Genomic DNA, 19,892 nt, shown 5'->3' on the forward strand with positions numbered 1-19,892 from the left:
ATTCATAAGTATCAGACCCCAGTTACATGTGGCCTAATATTTGTAAACCACCACTGATTTAGATATATTCTGTTTACACTGCATGAGTGTTTGATTTATATAAATCAGGTGATTTATGTGGTGCTAACTCACTGGTCATAAACCAGAACTCCGCTTACTTCACCACTCAAATAAATAACTGTTTGCCTATAACTTAGTTGCTGTGAAGTGTGCTTCAGTATACTTGTTTGTTAGAAGCCCTTTATTGTTGTTGTAATGTTTAACCCTTTAAGGACTGTAATTGTTTCTTTGCACCTCAAAAAAAAACTTTTTTATATAAATTGCACGGGAAGGCATTGATTTTTCTCTACAGTTTTTCCTCCCGTTTTCAAGTACAATTTTCTACATGATTGGTATTCTACAAACTAAGTCCGTTAAATATAAATGGGAAACATGACTTGCAGAATGCTATAGAAATTCAGTACTAAAAGGGTTAAACCTGTCTATGATTTTCGTATCCAATGTGTTGCCATCATTTTCAAGAGCTTTTTGATTTTACAATTGCAAACTTCATATCATTCTCCACTATTAAACCTCATGTTTTTGACCACCTGAAGAACCACATCAATTAAAATTCAGTCCTTGCACTCTGCTCGGTATGGTCGAAAACGTTTACAGGGTTGAAATAAAAACATTTTTAAGCTGTTGCAGAATGTAATATGGTTTGTAAAATTGCCTAATTTTTGCAGTGCTTTAATGGTGAATTTGCCCTCGATGCCCCTCAATAGCAACATTTAAAAATAATGTCACTTGTTACATTTTTAATGATACCAATGGAGCAGATCATTTGTTCTGTTGCAAGGGTAGGGGTTATTTTGCAACTATTAAAATACATTCTAAATACTCAAACAAAAAGCTGATACAATCTCCCTGCAATTTTTGGTATCTTGCAAAAAATAAATGTTAAATAGCTCTTACCTTGCATTACTTTTAAATGTCATTGTTCGAGTTTGCAATATCAAGTGTGTCCTGAAAAAGGTTTTAATCCTCTCCCATTCAACATGGCTGAATGTGGGCCAGTGTAGACAGCTTACAAAGGGAAACCACTTCCCTTTATAACTCTTGTTTTCTCAATTGGATTCACAAGAAAGTACATTGACGTGTAATGCTATTGTACACTCATACCCAGATCAGGACACGAAGATGTGAGCAGACTATTTAGTGTAAATTATGAGCATAGCACTAGAAGGCATGAATACTTCAAGCAAGCTTCAAGTTCAGTCAGACTAGAGATCTGAAGTTATCATTCTCAGAGTGGTACTTACGGGGAACCGACTCTCCACAAAAGCACGTAATACTGTCAGTTAACTCCTTAAAAGAATAGGTTGAATAAATATCGAGTTGGGAACAGGGCTAGAGGTTTAAAGGATAAGTCTGGATAAGAACGATAAAAGAATTTTCAGTACATAGCGGTTCCTGAACTCCTGGGACCTGTAATGTAATGCAATGCAATTGAATGCAGAGATGAATAGTTAATACAGTTGGTTGGCTAGATATTGTACAGTTTCACTTAATTATCTTTGACAGGGATTTGGAAAAAATTTGTTGAAGCTTCCCTCATGATAAATACTTGATAGAGACCATGTTGTGTATGGTGTGTGGAGTAAACTAGCTCAATGCGCCAAATAGCCTATTCTTATCCCATGCTTTGTTAAATAGAATTCTGAAGTGTAGATTTGAGCTAATTGACAAGGAATGAGTTTTATAATGAATCTCATATGGAGAAATGGTGGCCTTTGGTAAACTAAATCATAATGCCTTGCATTACCCTTTCCCCCTCTCGATCTTAGGACAATGCTTGGGATGAGAAACTATAATTATGAGGAGAGACTTGAAATATTGGGACAATTTCCATTGGTGCAGAAAAGCGGAGACTTAAAGATTTTTCAAATTGTGAATGGTTTTGATACGGTGAATAAGGAAAGCCTATTTCCTCTGGCTAAGGAGTCAGTGACAAAGGGTCACCAATGTAAAATCCTCACTTAGATTGAGAAGAGAAGGAAGAAGAAATTTCTTTATGCAGAGAGTTGTTGGGGCATGGAATGCTTTCCATCATGGAGTAGCCGAGGCAGAGTCCAAAAATCTAAAAATAATTATTGTTCACATTGATGCGTGCTGAATGAGCTCAGTATATTCTGAGAACCAGGAAAATCTTGTTTAAAAAGTTGCTAGATGGGAGAGAATTAAATTCTTGGACAGTTTTAGGTGTTGCTGAATATTCTTTCCTCTATCCTTTCCCACTTGCCTTTACTGGGAATCAAAATCACACCTTTTTGGCAATGTCAAAGGTTAACACAGTAAAACAGCATTCAAATGTGTTTTTATTAAACAGGTTTTGAGTGCGAAGAAACATATTCTTCTAGTCTGTAATTCAAAACAGTTGGTGTCAGTATACACAAGACATTTCATTTTTGTTAAATTAGAATTAATTTGCTTTTTTTTTCCAAATTAATAAAATAAACAGATCAATTGCTAAATTTAACTAACCTTTCCTGCATCTATTAGAATGCTTTGATCTGTTGCATCCAGTAAAAAATTGAACAAAACTAACAATATATATTACTGTGCATTACAACTGCACTGAACAATTCCATAATTTATCACAGTGCTGCTATGGACTTGTGTACTGTTAGAAAAAGTTATGAATCTACCATAAGCAATGATTATTACATTGCTTAATTGAGGGTCAGAGTGACTTTACTCACTTGTGATTTTTCTGGCACTAACTGTGTTCCGATTGCATCTCTGCATCGTTTCTATGTGTTTGTGTGTCTGCTTTGTTTCCTTAATGTTCCGTGCTGCTTCTCCTTTCTGCTAGTATGAGCAGGCCGCTGACTCCGAGCTTACCTGGGTGGCAGAAACCATGCGAAAGCTGACAGCCTTGGGTCCGATAAGGCTGGAACAAGATCAGACAACAGCTCAACTACAGGTGCAGAAGGTAGGAATAATGTGTATGATGTAGTGCAGTACTCGTATCTGGTATAATACTTAAATGGGTATCCTTCAAACAAATATTGCACTTTATTACGCACAAAACGTTTGTCCCAAATTATCTCTGCATTTCACAGTGCAGTTTTATTCGCTGCATGTCCTATAATATAACCTTTTGAAAAGGAGCTTTTATTATGTTGTTCACTTTCTTACCTTCTAATTTTTTTTTTATTCGTTCATGGGATGTGGGCGTTGCTGGCAAGGCCAGCATTTATTGCCAATCCCTAATTGCCCTTGAGAAGGTGTTGGTGAGCCGCCATCTTGAACCGCTGCAGTCCATGTGGTGAAGGTTCTCCCACAGTGCTGTTAGGTAGGGAGTTCCAGGATTTTGACCCAGCGACGAAGAAGGAACGGCGATATATTTCCAAGTCAGGATGGTGTGTGACTTGGAGGGGAATGTGCAGGTAGTGGTATTCTCTTGTGTCTGCTGCCCTTGTCTTTCTAGGTGGTAGAGGTTGTGGGATTGGGAGGTGCTGTCGAAGAAGCCTTGGCGAGTTGCTGTAGATGGTACACTCTGCAGCCACTGTGTGCCAGTGGTGAAGGGAGTGAATGTTTAGGGTGGTGGATGGGGTGCCAATCAAGCGGGCTGCTTTGTCCTGGATGGTGTTGAGCTTCTTGAGTGTTGTTGGAGCTGCACTCATCCAAGCAAGTGGATAGTATTCCATCGCGCTCCTGACTTGTGCCTTGTAGATGGTGGAAAGGCTACTGTTTTTTCCCTTCAGTCAAAAGTCATAACTCTCAAAGGAGAAAAAAGGTCATGGCAACTATAAGCAATCACAGAGTAATTGGACCAAGTCAAAAAGAAATATCCAGGAAACATTTATAGTAATTATAAAGGAAAGGAGAATTACGTAATGAAACATCTCTGCTACTGCAGTTTAATTCCTTCCATTTCATTCACAGTTCCCAGATAGTAGTTGTTCCTCTTTCCTTCCACACTTTTGAGATTCAGCTCAACACAAACAAAAATGAGAAGGAAAAAAAAGAACTAATGGTAGGAGATTGTCTCCCATTTCAGTTTAGTCTGAATTCTGTAATCAATAGTGAGGTCACCTTTCATTAATAAGCATCAGTGCCTGTTTCAATGGTGGATTAATAAATCAGGCTTAAACCTAAAATCAGATTCTGCAGGTAGAATTTAAGTTGTCAAAATCAGGTGCATTCAATATTTGCGGATATGTCCATGGACAGACAATTTTAATTTTTCCCTTCATCCCTCCATGATGTGCCAGTGGGTATTAGCAGTCCACACAGGGTACTTAATGTTATGGAGAAGGTTGTTGACTGCTGATCTTTTACGTTTTGGCTATGGACAAACTGATTCATCAAAATCCTATGCATATACAATGGGTGTTTGACATTTTTAAAACAGTCAAATCCAGAGTGGAAACTTACATCCTCATCTCAATAACTCTTTATATAAAGGACTGATGTATAAAGGACTGATGTCTGATGTTTATTTTAAATACCTAATCGTTTACAAACTATAGTAACAGGAAGATGACAGTTTACCTCCTGTTAGACCAAAATAGGCAGCAACTAATGCTGCAATTCACATACATTTCATTTGCATGGCAGGTTACAATTTTCTGGCTGACCTAAACTTCAAATTTATTTTTATGAATGTAACTGTGGTCCAATCATCCATGACTTTATAGCCATCATGTTAACATAGCAAAATAAAAATTAGTGACCATCTGATCTATCTCAAAGATGGGGGCTATAAACAATTACAGACCATATACAATATGTGGCACTAGAGATGTTGTAGCAGAGTTGTTCCCGATTGTAAGGATTTTTTTTGACACCTTTTAGGCCTTTTCAATAGACATCATAAGACACAAGGATTCTATAGATGAGTTGATAACCACCCAAGAAGAAATCCTAAGTACCTGCGGAGATGAACAGAAGACTATGTTGCAGGTATTATTTCTGTACTTCTGAAGATGGCCTGCCACAACTAAAGACTGGATGTTTGATTACAAATTATACCTTAAAGCTTAATTGGCTTTCTCAGAAAACTTAATTGTGAATTTATGAATTTATTTTTCATCTATACATGTAATCATTACGTGCAGACCATAATACAGAAACATTACCATTTGTGAGAATTGTCTTGATAAACCACATAAATGTGTCAATCAAGGCCTTTGATGTTGAAAAAAGGTTCTGTCATTGTACTGATATGTTATAACTTATCAGTAACAAACTATTTGCCACCTATCTAATAATTTTGAATGTAATTTTTTTTATAATAATGGAGCTTAATGACTGGATCTCAGTGTCTAAAATCATATCTATACACACACACATCTTCATAGGAGAAGATGGACTTGTTGCAGCAGCAGTATGAGACAGTCAGTCAGATGAACACCGAAAGATACTCCCAATTGGAGCGGGCTCAGGTGCTGATTAACCAGTTCTGGGAAACATACGAGGAGCTGTGCCCATGGCTTGATGAGACCAGAGCTCTGATATCGCAATTCCCACCACCAGCCGTTGACCATGAGATCCTGAAACTACAGCAGGAAGAAATGAGGGTAAGGATAAAAGGACTATGTAGGTTGGACTGTTCACTTAAAGACTATTGTGTATGCATACCTCTTGTATGCTTCAGGTGACCAGATTCTCCATTGGAACCAGTAGACCATGTGAGATTGAAAAAAACAGTAGGAGATGAGGGGGATACAGTGTATGTAACCTGTGTGTATCCACTGTGTGTGCTATTCCCATTAACTAATAAAGGAGAGAGGAGGGAATAGTATTTCAGAACAGACATAAACATTCTGGTTGTGAAAGTGGAATTGCAGGTCCATGAATCAGGTTTGTGTTATGCGAAGTATGTGGAATTCACTGTATAACATTTGTATAAAACAACAAAAAAAAGAGAAATTTAGTGTTCCCAGCAGAAAGCCATGATTGAAGGCAGCCCATGTCAGAGAATCAGGGCTGCAGTATTGTAGCCCTGTTCTGTAACGAACTCCCTTTGAGTGTGGCTCCCTGCTGGGGGCATAGGAGTGCTGAACTTGTCCTTTAGACATTTTGTTTCATATTATGCAAAAGGTGTAATCTTAGACCAGAATGTATTTAGACATTCTTTCGGACTTTGAGATGTGTCTTTTTTTAAAACAGCAACTTCGTGAATCAATCTCTGAGCACAAGCCTCATATCGATAAATTGATGAAGATTGGCCCTCAGTTGATGGTGTTGAACCCCGATGAGGGCAAAATGGTTCATGAGAAATATTCCACTGCCGAAGAACTTTATACTAAAATAAAACAGGATGCAAGACAACGGGCTTTGGCGTTGGATGAAGCAATTTCACAGTCTGCTCAGGTACTATCTGGTGATCCTAGCTCTATATATTTGCATGGGGATTTTTTGAAGGCTGATCCATTTGCTTTATGTCCTTTTAGCTTCCCACTGCTGTCACTTGTTATTCCTGCTTCAGCAGAGTGCTGGCTAGTCTGGACCTCAGGCGTCTTCTTGGCCAACATCAATGCTGCTTTTTGAGAATGAGAGGTGCACTCTATTGCTAGAGCTATTGTACCTTTGTGGTTGATTTTAGAATCAGAGACAGTAATAAAGAAAGATGGGGTTGGAATGAGCAGTGAATGACCAACTGACCAGCCAGCAGAAAAAGTGGTGATTTTTTGAGTGCTTGGAATATTTCAAGTTGTCAGCAATATATATGATGAATTCCACTTCTTTCACAAGCCCACATGTTGCTTTCCCAAACTCTAATGAAATGATTATAAGAATGGGATTGGGTTGTCCATTCTCTTCTTTAGGTAGGCACACCACTTTATATAAAGGCTATTAATACACACTTACTGGATGGTCCATTCATCAGTAGTATTGATAAAGTTATCCACAGTTCTGTTTGACATGGTGCTCTAGCCGGGAATTAGTAGCAGTGGAAGCAAACTAGGGTAAGAAGCCAGTGCCGCAGAATGAAAAGAATATTATGACACACATACTTCGTTCCAGTGAAACTAGAACACCATGACATAATGTTAGTCATGTTTGTAAAATGTATCCCTTCCATGTTTGTCTTGTTCAGTGCATTCCCTTGTGTTACACCATCACAGTTTTCTCATACTAACATGTCATTTGTTTTCCATTCCGCTCAACTCGTGGAATTAAATGTTTATTTGCCGACATCTCCTGCTACGTTGTGTTTAATTGTTGTGTTCATCACATCCGCTCTTTAGAATGCTGAGGTAAGCAGAGCTCCTTGGACACTCAGTGCTGCCACACTTTAGGATTGCTTTTCTGTTTTATTTTCTGTGTGCATCTCTAAAGTTAGTTATCTGATCACTTTAACAGAAGTAAAGAACAACCCCTGCACATTTTATATCGATGACTGCTCTGAAAGGTCACTTACCATTTTGTGAATAGTTGGGGGTCCAATTTTGCAACATTTTCAGATAAAATGGGTTGCTCCAAACTTTGTAAATTGATCTATTTTTTCTGCAGCATTGTGCTCGAGAAAAGGTATTCTCATTAAAATGAATTTCCAGCACTTTTAATATTTAGTGAATTTTTATGTCATTATTGAGATTTATTTTCTTTTTAGTTTTAATCCAGTGTCCAGATTAGGTTGAAATGCCTCTCTCATAACTACTCTAATGATAGGCTTGAGTCCAACCTCAAAAAAGCACTCTGTACTGCACCAGAATAACTGTTCCATTTCCACTTCTCACACCATAGCCTGTCTGTGTGATTGTCTAATTAGTGCTGAATTGTAGGCACCTGTCCACTTCTAACGTGGTTGCGATCTACTCCAACTGATTTAAGTTAGAACCTCCACAGCCATATGAGAAAGTGGAGATTCCTCCCAACCACCTGGGCTTAATTTGATCCCAGATCTTGAGGGTGAAAAAAGTTTTAAGACTATTATATTACCGAGTTGTTACAAAGCCAGACTACATTCTGATGGGTGACTTATTGGAGCTATAAAGTTCAAAAGTTTATATGTATACATAAATCGTTCATGGCTCCCTTATTGACTATCATTGATGATACCATAAATTAGGTCCCAGCTATATTGTTTGCTTGTTCTGCTGCTCTTGCGGTATCGATCTATGGAATAGATCATTTAAACTGATAGTCAACATTTAAGGTGTAATTCAGCATTTTTAACCTTTGGAATATTTGGTTTTAAATAAAATATTCATAATTTGTCACATATTTCAAAAAGATTGGCTTCATCCTGGGGATTTATTTAACTACTGTTGTGATTAGTCAATCAAATACATTTGTTTTAATCTCCATGTGAGATAGGTGAGTAAAAACATTGATTTACAAATTTAAATGAACAGTTAAAGTGCAGCATATTAAGTGATTATTGGTAGTCTTCTACACTAGAATTTGTTTTGATAAATTGCAAAAAAATGAAAAAGCAATTCAAGTATTTGCATTATTAAATGAGTTAAATTATGTTTTATTGTATATGTATTTAGTGATGCAAATTTTTTGTGTCTCTTTTAATCCTAATTTTATAATATGCATAAGAATGTAATTTTCCATACTGAATTTAATTTAATAGAATTATACAGCACAGAAGGAGGCCATTCAGCCCATCGTGTCTGTGCCTTTGCTTGTAGATTGTCCAAGAAAAGAGTAATCTAAACTCTAAAGTGAATCTCAACTGCTGGTTGTAACTTCACCACAATTTTATTGGTCTCAAAACTCAAATCTTTAAATAGTCCCGGGTTTAACATTAGTGAAATTGCCTGAAAAAATATAAAATAAAAATCTTGTGTTTAGTTTACACAAAATAACTTCCCCTTACTCTAAATACAAATGTGGAATTGAATTTGGTGCAAATAGTGTGAAATGTGTGAGTTTATTATTATAGCCTTTGTTTTATTTCATTTATAGTGTCAATATATCTGTATTTTTCTATTCTACTAGAACCAAGTGTTTTTAAAAAGATTGATTAAGAAAACACTATCACACAGAAATTCACCCAATATGGTAGACTGTTCAATCCCTCAACAAATTGGTTATTTATTATAAATTATAATGTAAGAACAGATTTTACTTAAGTTCTATACACAATGTATTTTAATGAAAATGATCTGTAAAGTAAGACTGCTCATTGCTTTGCTAGAGTTTTCACTTATTATATAATTTCTGCTACACAGACTTTTTTTTTAAAAAAAGGTTAATTCTGAGAAAATTCTCAAGCAACGCCAACAACTTCTTTTATTTATGGTCTGTTTAGTTCCACGATAAGATTGATCCAATGCTAGAATCTCTGGAACACATTGCTGATAGGATGCGGATGCCGCCATCGATACCCGCCGAGGTTGAGAAGATCAGAGAGCATATCAACGAGAACAGAAATATTGCAATGGAGCTCGAAAAACTTCAGCCGTCGTTTGAAGCTCTTAAACGTCGTGGTGAGGGGCTGATTGGACGGTCATCTGGAGCAGATGAGGATCCTGCAGCTAAAGGTATTGAATTTTACGTTTACTTCTAAATTTGTATATAACTATAAGTCTATTCACCATTGTAAAGACTGCTGTCATTATATGCATCACTTACCTAATGATGGTAAATGACCTAACAATTTGTTTTTTTAATTAGCAGCTAATAGTTTCCTCATTAAAATTATGTCCAAAATCCTGAATCTATTCTTCAAATGTTAAAGCCAAAGTAAAGATGCTTCCCTCTAACATACAAATTTGTTCAATACCATTGAAAAGGTGTGTTCAGGATTCAAAAGACTTAAACATTATCATATTTATTATTGTGAAGCGTTTTGGTCTGAGGAGGTAAAACATGCTATATAAATTCAACTTCTTTTAAAAAGCTTGCTGTTTTTATGGTAGAATATCTACTTTACTTTTGCTTCAAGTCTGTGCTTGATCATATACAAGAAGCAGTGTTGAATGAAAGAACTTGCATTTTATATGTTGCCTTCCACCACCTCCGAACATCCAAAGTACTACATAGCCAATGAATTATTTTTGTTTTGTGGTCACTGTTCTAATATAGACAAATGAAGCAGCCAATTTGTGCAGCGTAAGCTCCTACAAACAAGAGTGAGATGAATGACCAGCTAAGTTCAGTTCTGATATTCAGGTTTATAGAGGTGTTTAATAAATTCATCACAAATATAACTGACCCATTCAATTATTCAGAGTTATATAATTGAATGTGCCCTTTATGTTTGTGATAAGTTTTGTCACTTTTTAGTGAGTTGGAAGATTAACAAAAGAGAAAAATCCCGCTGCCTTTAGGTGGGAAGTGCCTCAGTTCTGTATCTGGTTTATTTGGGGGAATGCATTTCACATTCAGTGACAGAAAGCAAAATGTCCTTTTGTATTGAAGTTGAGAAGTCTGCAGCTTGTTTAGGTTCTCTCAGCCAGGAGAGACCTCAAGCATGGTGCACTGAAACAGATTCAATTATACTATGCATTTATCAATGGCTGTAGTCATTCTATTTCCATCTCTGAGATGGGGACTTCAAGTATGTTGGTTATTAGAATTTGTTGCAAATAACTGCATTTTTGTCTATTTAATGCTGTTTTACACTAGTACAAATGCTCTAATTTGAAAGCACTTGTCTCCTGTTTTTGTACAGTTGAGGAGTAACTGACCCAATTTGGATAGGTTTTTGATTAGGTTCTACACAGTCAGCATTATCAAACAACTCTGAGTAGTCAAGGAGAATTGATTTCTGAAAAGTTTGATGTGTAATATTATTATCCTTCATTGTTTACTCTGATGGCCTCCTTTCTCACAGCATTCAAACCTCGTACAACCGTAGATTATGAACAGGAACACCTACTTAAAGATTCTAGCTTATTTTTTTTTCCAATTTGTAACTAATTGTAGCCATTCAAGACAAATTGGATCAGATGGTATTTTACTGGGAAGATATCAAAGCTCGTGGTGAAGAGAGGGAAATTAAGCTTCTGGATGTACTTGACCTGGCAGAAAAGTTCTGGTATGATATGGCTGCCCTGTTGACTACCATTAAGGACACACAGGACATAGTGCGAGAGCTGGAGAGTCCTGGTATTGACCCCTCAATCATTAAACAACAACAGGAGGCTGCAGAGGTATGGATATGGCTCAAATATGGAAAACTTTAATATATTTTATTCATAGTTCGTATAAAAGAATCATTATTAATTGTATTTGTCTTGTTTGGCATCTCAAAAAATAAACCTTTGATTTTCTAAAACAATAGATTGTAGTGTGGTTAGCACAAAGGATTAATAAATGGAATATCTTTTTGAGTTTGAACAACTTCCTGGTAATATTCTATTGATTTCAGACAATTAAAGAGGAGACAGATGGGCTCCATGAAGAACTGGAATTTGTACGAATCTTGGGAGCAGACCTCATCTTCGCTTGTGGAGAATTTGAAAAGCCAGAAGTGAAGAAAAGCATAGATGAGGTGAAATATTAATAGAAATAATGATGAATAAGGAATAGTGTATGGTGCAACTTGGTGTTAGAACTTAACTAAGAGACCAGCAGATTAGAAAGGCCACAAGACTAGAGTTATGTTAATTGATTATTTTACAAATTAAATATTTAAATATACTCTATCATAAAAGCAATACCGTTTCTCCTAATAGTAATACTATTGAAGGCACCACAACATGTCATGCAATATAATGTATATTTGCATATAGCGCCCTCTCTAATGCTTTTTGATGATTCCTAAAGACCTTCCCTAGGTCTAGAATACTTTTTGATTAAATGGGTATTCAATGTTTTGCATAATAACATGTTAATGTTCTGCTGAGCAAGCCCCAGTTTGTTCAGATTATAATTTTTCAGCAAAAAATGTATTTTAGTATCCCACCCATTAAACTAAATGGGTGGGATACTAAAATACATTGTTTGTAAAAATGCATGCTATTGTTTTATTGTCATAAATCAGTTTTATGTAAAAGATGAGATATGGATTCAGTGTTGTAACATGAAAAATGGCTGGCTTAATGAAAAATCAGTTAATTGTTTATTTGAGATCTTGAAATAGGATTATAACAAGTACTTCTAAACACCAAACCTCAAAACCAAGAACTCTCAATTTATTACCTGTCACGCTGTTAGCAGCAAGTTTGTAACAGCCGGATGTACTGGTTGTCATACAATTGCTACCTCGACTGGCAGGTGCTTTGTTGGGAAAATATGAATAAAGTATGTGAGTGAGTTTGATTGAATGCAGAGGGGATCAGTGAACAGGAAATATTAGACCGTGCAGGTAGTTTTCAGGGAATGTATTGCCACGTTTCCAATCTAATAGATTGTGTCATAACTATTTCCAGCTCAATTATACTTGGGATAACCTGAATAAAACATGGAAGGAGCGGATGGACAAACTGGAAGAGGCCATGCAGGCAGCTGTCCAATACCAAGATGCATTGCAAGTAAGGAGTGTTCTGCATAGAATCTATGTGTATGTGAATACAATATTAATTTGGATGATGGTTCCTAATCTGAATATTGTGACTTTTTAGGCAATGTTCGACTGGCTGGATAACACTGTAATAAAACTTGGTGAGATGTCTCCAGTTGGCACAGATCTCAACACTGTGAAGCAACAAATAAATGAAATGAAGGTGAGTTAATGTTACAGCAGAATAATACTGAACACCCACAAAACTTTTTAAAAAGCAGCATTGAAGTAGAAAAATATAAAACAAAAGTACAGTAGTTCTGTACTTTTGCTTTTTCTGTGATTCTCATCCATTTCATATTAGCTTCATCTAAAATTCCTTCCTCTACTTGATTGAAAAAGTCTACTGAATATCCATCCTTAGATGGTTCAGCTGGTTTAGGCAGTAAATAGCTGAACCATACTGAGCACAAGGTGCCAGGTTTGTGCTGAGTTGGCTAATTTCAACTTGGGCAGCAGCAATGGAATTACTATTGGCCTCAGGACCATTGGGTTAAGGAGGGGACTAGTCTACATGACTGGAAGTGTGCACATGTAGACTTTAGGTGAGGACAGAATCAAGCTCGCTAGGCTGTCCCTTTCATTTTAATAACTTGCTGACACGACTGAGTCTAGACTCACATATAAAGTATGGTCATTTGGCAAGGTATTAGAGGGTGACCAATGTCTATGGATCTGTACTGCAGCAAAACATCAACATCTTAAAGGGTGAGGGGAGAAAATTGGTGGGAAAAGTAGGAGGGGAAAAACTGTCATCTTATGGCTTTGATTTCAAATTTGTTACATTCTTAACTGCATAAAATCAATGTGCCCTAATGGAGGACATTTAACTTTCCCACTGCACTTGCATTCCACAGGAATTTAAAATGGAGGTTTACCAGCAGCAAATAGAGATGGAAAAACTGAACCACCAGGGGGAGCTACTGCTAAAGAGAGCCTCAGATGACACTGACCGAGATATAATTCAGGAGCCACTCACTGAGCTCAAACACCTCTGGGAAGATCTGGGAGAGAAGATTATTCACAGACAGGTACAAGAGGGCCTGGTGTGACCTGGATTCCCGAGTGCTGTTTTTCATATTTATAATCCACATACATACTTTTGCCAGTGTGAGCCATAAACACCTAAAGAATTGCTGTACCTTACAAAAGAGGGAAGAATATCTGAAAGTTCATGAAAGGAAATGGGCCATGGCAGTTTGCAGTCAGTTTAGTTACGAACACTCAGCAAATTGATTTACATTGAAAGGCTTGGGAGACAAAAATTTTGATATTAGATACACTATCAAACTGACATGCAAAAGAAGTTCTAAATTACTTTATTTTGTCAAAAAAGTATTAAGCATTATGAAGCCACGCCTTCATCTCTTATCAGACACCTCATGATGGTCGTGATCAACATAAACAACTGCCGTTCCGAGACTATGGCACCGATATTTAGTTGGGGCCGTGAAGAGAACGAGGTGGGGGGGGGGATGGGATTTCTGGATGGAAAAGCCGGAAGTACAGCTTTCCCGGACGTCTTGACGATTTTGATGTCAGGACGTCTTTTAAATTTTTTCAGGTTTCCCTCCCAACAGGCAGCATGATAGACAGGCTAGCTGCCTGTTTGGACGGGAAAGCGGCCGGGGTGCAGATGCAAGGAAAGTGGAAGGCTGGAGGGGTGGGGCCGGACACCAGGGGTGTAATAAATAAATATGTGGGGTCGGTCATCAGGGGTGAGGGGGAGGCGGAGATTGTGGAGTGGGGCAGCCGATTGCATGTGTGGGATCGCTCCTCGGTAATTTTAACCCCCCCATATTATGGAGACATATAGGGGGTTAAAATTACTCCCCAAATGTCTCCAAATCTGTGCAAGCAGAGGTTGACAAGTGTCTGTCTGTCTGAAAATAGATTTGTGCACTATATGCTGAGAAGCAAAAATTAAGAAAGCGTGCCTCCAGCATTGTATGAATTCTGATATTGTAGCGGAACTGCGCAGACTTAATTTCTCATGATGTATTTGGTGTAAAGGGCAAATTGAAACAAGCAAATAGCATTTTAACATAAAACGAGCCACAGTTTGTAAATTTTAGGGACAGTTGCTGATACTATGGGATCGATATTAACCACCACCCCCCCCCCCCCACGATGGGCGGGAGAGGGTCGGGGAGGATTAAAAATTGCGCAACGTAACCCCAACCCACGCCTGCCGCCATTTTTACGGCGGTGGGTTGCGAGCCGTGCTTGGGAAACCCGGCACCAAAATGGAGACAGGAGCAGCTGGCTGCAGAAGGTAAGTGCTTTTTAGGGCACTCCTCGTGAGCCAGAAGGAGTATTTCCCTAATATTTACGTGGAGGCGGGGAGAGAGCGGGGGAGGAAACCTGGAAATCTCGGGAATGCGGAGGTCCTGCCGAATTTAAAGGCAGGACCTCATTATCATTTTGTAATTCCGTTTCCCGCCCGGCAGCCGGCCAGATTGACACACTAACCCCGCCCCTCAAGCAAACCTTCTGCCGATCGCGGCCTCTCATCACTGCCGCAATCAGCTGACTCCCGATCTTGAGCTTTCTGCCCGCAATCTGCCAACCCCCAATCTTTCACTCCCTCCCGATTGCTGGACTCCAACTCCCACCACCAAGCCCCAATTTTTCCCAATTGCCGGGGACCGTCCCCAATGGTCCCCAGTTGCAGCTTCCTGCCGCTGGCTTTCCAGCCCAGCAGCTGGCTAGTGTGTCAATCTGGCCGGCTGCCGGGCGGGAAACGGAATTACAAAATGATAATGAGGTCCTGCCTTTAAATTCGGCAGGACCTCCGCATTCCCGAGATTTCCAGGTTTTCTCTCCCCGCCTCCACGTAAATATCAGAGCCTGTGGGTCTGCAACATACAGATATTTTCACAGACATTTACATCTAGAAAAACTTGAGAATAAAATGGTCCGTGCCAAGTGTACTGTAAATAACTCCTCATTCTTAATTCTTGAATGAGACCAAGTAATTCTTTCTTAAAGCACGTGAAATTTAGACAACTTGTATATCCTCAGTGGTAATCTCATTATTCCATGTTTTTATTGTGATTTAAAAACTGCACAATATCACAGTAAGAATAAAAGGGAACCAAATTTTTTGTTGAATTCCACAATAATTTTTTTGAGGGGGAATAGACAAAAATTTGCTGATAACTCAATAATACAACTTTATCATCATGATAGGTTTTAAAAAAAACTTGAACTATTACAGCTATTAAGGATTTTTGAGAGTGTGCAAATACTGGGCAATATTTCAACAAGGCAGAGTAGTGCAAATCATCTGGATTCCACATGTCTGATTATGTTAACCAGATTCAAGTACTGCTTAAGAAACACTGTATTGCCAGTTAATCGACAAAACTATCCAATTAAGATTACAGTGAAATGATGTTCCACTACAGGTGTCCCTCCATAACCATAAAGCAAGAATTGAGGATGGGCTGATGGATTTAGTAATCTTTTCTAACATAAGAGTAAACAAATTTTGTAGTTTATTGTGTGCATTTTTATCCAGTGCTGCCATTAGGCTTATTGAATGCAAAGCAGGTGAATGTCCTTCCTTCTCTCTAATTATCTATCCCATATTTCACACCATTCCAAGAAAGCAGGGAGGTGACCTGCTCCTGGACCATTGTTGTTGTCATTCTTAATGCAGCTACTAGGGGGTGCACAAGAGTAGTCATGTGTGCCTGCCTATGAGCTAACACCTGGGCTTTGTTTATCACTTCCCAGACATCATGGATGGCACCACACTCACAGGCCCATGTGTTGCTGCTTACAGTGGTTTGGCTCACGAGCACACTGACCTTCAAATCCTGTTTGAATAGTCAGTGCTTGATCGTTTTTTTTCTATATTCAGAATGGCTGGGTATTTCTTTGCAGGCCCAAGCTGAAGGGAGTCTTTTTGGGAGATATTTCTGAGAATATGATACAACATTTGTTCTGGCCATATGTATATTCTAAATGATTGTGAATTTATTTTTTTTCCACAGCACAAGTTGGAGGGTGCCCTGCTGGCACTGGGTCAGTTTCAACATGCACTGGCTGAACTTATGTCCTGGCTGAATCATACAGAGGAGCTGCTGGATGGACAAAGACAAATTACTGGGGATCCAAAAGCCATAGAAATCGAACTTGCCAAGCATCATGTATGTCAAAATAATATATTCATAACACCAAGTAGATTGAGTTATCTGTCTGAAAAATATTTATCTTCAATAACCATGTATTGTACCATAGAATAATGTATAACTAATAGTAAGTTACAAGGTAATATGATTAATGGCTTTGGATGACATCCCAAAGCAAGAAGACATGGCTGTTTTATGCATTATACATGTTGTATTAATGACATTTTTATTACAACCTTGAACTCCCTCTTAATTTTAATTTTTTTTTGTGTTTTAAGATCCAGCATAGAGCTGTATGAGCTCAACACTCCATGTTGCACACACTCGTCTGTCAGTGAGTGTATAGTATAGTGTAGGATATTATAGTTGATCTTGCACAGTGTCAAAAATTAATAATGGCTGAATGTACCTTTTTAGAGTTTTGAAAGTACGGAGAGATGAAATCATAGAATCATAGAAGTTACAACATGGAAACAGGCCCTTCGGCCCAACATGTCCATGTCGCCCAGTTTATACCACTAAGCTAGTCCCAATTGCCTGCACTTGGCCCATATCCCTCTATACCCATCTTACCCATGTAACTGTCCAAATGCTTTTTAAAAGACAAAATTGTACCCGCCTCTACTACTGCCTCTGGCAGCTCGTTCCAGACACTCACCACCCTTTGAGTGAAAAAATTGCCCCTCTGGACCCTTTTGTATCTCTCCCCTCTCACCTTAAATCTATGCCCCCTCGTTATAGACTCCCCTACCTTTGGGAAAAGATTTTGACTATCGACCTTATCTATGCCCCTCATTATTTTATAGACTTCTATAAAATAAGGAGAGGAATTTAAGGAAGAGTCAAGAATCCATGGACATATGATGGCTGACAATTCTATAACCGATGGTGGAGCCGAGGAAGGGAGTGGGGGTGGGGGGAGGTATTCTGAAGGCCAGAATCAGGAGTAAGGGTGCAAACTGGAGGATTGGGAGAGGTTGTGAAGGTAGTGTGGGAGGGGAGGGGGGTGGTGAGGCCACAAAACAAATTGTACTGAAGGTGTGGATTTTAAAAGCAATGTGTTGAGGGATGAGACCTTGTAGTAGAGGGTGCAAACTGGACTTGGTATGGGATGGGATAGAGGTGGCAGAGTTTTACACAAGTTGAAGCTTGTGTAGGATGGAACTCAGAAGGCTAGCGAGGAAAGCCAGAGAAGTCGAGCTTTCTCTTTACAGGTGCTGAGAACCTGCTATGTATTTCCAGCAATTACTGTTTTTATTTAGGGTTGTTAGATGTAGGTAACTTGTGTGTGCACATTTCAGTAAATGGAACTTTAACTCCCCACAGGTCCTGAAGAATGATGTCCTTGCTCACAAGTCAACAGTCGACACTGTTAATAAAGCTGGGAATGCGCTTCTGGAGTCGAGTGCTGGGGAGGATGCCAGTAACCTAAAACATCGACTGGATAAATTGAATCAGAGCTGGCAATCACTGCTTCAGAAAACTGAAGGGAGAGAGCAGCAACTGGAAGCTGCTCTGCAGCAGGTATGCAATGAGAGGAGGATGCAGGGTAACACTGGTTTTTAAGACTTGCATTAGGCAAAGACAAGTTACCAGCAGATTTCACATGGCACTGCTTATGGTAAATCTTATGATGCTGTCTTATAATAACCAGGTAATGCAGAATATATTTTGTTATGGTGCTGCTGCATTTAACCTTTAATTGCCCTCTGTATTCATCCTGAGGCCAATTACAAGTTAATTGGTATGGATCGGAGAAGTTGGCAGATTGCTAGGTACTTGCGAATTTCTGACTGTAGGTCAACCTGTAAGCTTCTCTCATCAAAATCTGTTGATTCAGCATGAATCCTAGAAATTACAACACAGAAGGAGTCATTTGGCCCATAATTCCAGTGACAGATTAGCTGGTCTACTCTGCTGTAATCCCATTTCCTTGCCCTCCCTCATATTCTTTTTGTACTCTTGCTTTTCAAATACTTATCCAATTCTCTTTTAAAAGGTGTTATAGTCTTTGCCTCAACAGCCACTTATGGTAAAGCATTCCATCTTCTTAAAAGCCTTTTCTGAAAAGAATTCTTATAACTTCCCCTTCTTTCTTCCAGTAATCCTGAGTTTATGTCCCATTGTCACTGGTTCACCACTCACCATTCTTTCATTATTTACCCTCTTAAAACTCTTCATAATTTTGAAAACCTCTGTTAGATCCTTCCTTAACTGGCTCTGTTTCAGTGAAAAATCCCAAATTTTCCAGCATTCTTTCATGACAAACCTCTAATTTCTGTTATCATTCTAGTCAATATTTGCACCCTTTCCATGACTCTAATATGTGTACTGTAACGGGGTACCTGGAATTGGCAACTGTGGCCTAACCATTGTCTTCTACAATGTTAACATAATTTCTGATTTTGTATTCAGTGTTCCTATATTTAAAACCCAGAATCACATTAGCTTTTTTTTGGATCTTCAATGGCAACTTTTAAAGATCTGTGTATCTGTACCCTTAGATCTCTCTGTTTCTCCACTCTGTTAAGAATTTTGCAGCTTAGGATATACTTCAATTGTTTCTTCCAAAATGTACTGCTGAATAGTTCTCTGCATTGCACTATATCAGCCATCTATCTGCCCATTCTACTAACCTGTCTGTATTCTGCATTGTTCCCCACAGTTTGCCATGTCCTCTGATTTGGTATTAACAGCAAACTTCAACATCATTCCTTTTATGCCTATATCCAAATAATTTATGTAAATAGGAAATAAAACAGGTTGCAGCACAGGTGCAGGCTCACCAATACCGACCAATCTGAAAGATGTTCATTCACCTGTACTCTTTGTTTTCTGTCCCTTGCCCCTTTCTCTCCATACAGCTCCATTCCCTTTAATACCATGAAGCTAATCTGAGTCCGACATGGCAAATGAATTTGAATATAGATAAGTGTGAGGTAGTGCATTTTGATAGGAAGAATGAGGTGGCTATATACTCCTTGGAAAACAAGAGTCTAAATGGGGTAGAGGAACAAAGGGATCTGGGGGTACAGATACACAAATCACTAAAAATAGCAACACAGTGTGATTACTTAAGTTCTGATCTAATTGGAATTAATCTTAAATTTGTATTTCAGTACAGATTAAATAACACAAAGCAGCTATTTCTGGTATAACTGAATCCTTCTCCCATGGTACTTTCATCTACTGAATTCTGCTGTCATTGATGTTTAAATTTCTGCATTATGAACAGACATTAGCGACCTTTATCAGTCAACTGCTACTTTTTCTGAACAATGCCTCTTCTTTTG

General features: G+C 38.4%; 1 protein-coding gene across 16 annotated transcripts in view; it reads left to right on the forward strand.

Annotated features, from left to right (window-relative positions):
• The window catches only part of macf1a (microtubule actin crosslinking factor 1a), a 523,722-nt gene that overhangs the window by 455,203 nt on the left and 48,627 nt on the right, over positions 1 to 19,892 (forward strand). For 15 of the 16 annotated variants that reach the window (XM_068006497.1, XM_068006495.1, XM_068006501.1 and 12 more), the window contains 12 exons: positions 2,858 to 2,977; positions 4,846 to 4,953; positions 5,352 to 5,570; positions 6,163 to 6,366; positions 9,263 to 9,494; positions 10,882 to 11,108; positions 11,327 to 11,449; positions 12,330 to 12,431; positions 12,522 to 12,623; positions 13,318 to 13,491; positions 16,462 to 16,617; positions 17,926 to 18,123. In XM_068006497.1, the coding sequence (XP_067862598.1) occupies positions 2,858 to 2,977; positions 4,846 to 4,953; positions 5,352 to 5,570; positions 6,163 to 6,366; positions 9,263 to 9,494; positions 10,882 to 11,108; positions 11,327 to 11,449; positions 12,330 to 12,431; positions 12,522 to 12,623; positions 13,318 to 13,491; positions 16,462 to 16,617; positions 17,926 to 18,123 (1,965 nt within the window). The remainder of the gene's footprint in view (positions 1 to 2,857; positions 2,978 to 4,845; positions 4,954 to 5,351; positions 5,571 to 6,162; positions 6,367 to 9,262; positions 9,495 to 10,881; positions 11,109 to 11,326; positions 11,450 to 12,329; positions 12,432 to 12,521; positions 12,624 to 13,317; positions 13,492 to 16,461; positions 16,618 to 17,925; positions 18,124 to 19,892) is intronic. The other variant, XM_068006502.1, reaches the window with a different exon arrangement.

Source organism: Heptranchias perlo, chromosome 26 (assembly GCF_035084215.1).
Source record: "Heptranchias perlo isolate sHepPer1 chromosome 26, sHepPer1.hap1, whole genome shotgun sequence".
NCBI lineage: Eukaryota > Metazoa > Chordata > Chondrichthyes > Hexanchiformes > Hexanchidae > Heptranchias > Heptranchias perlo.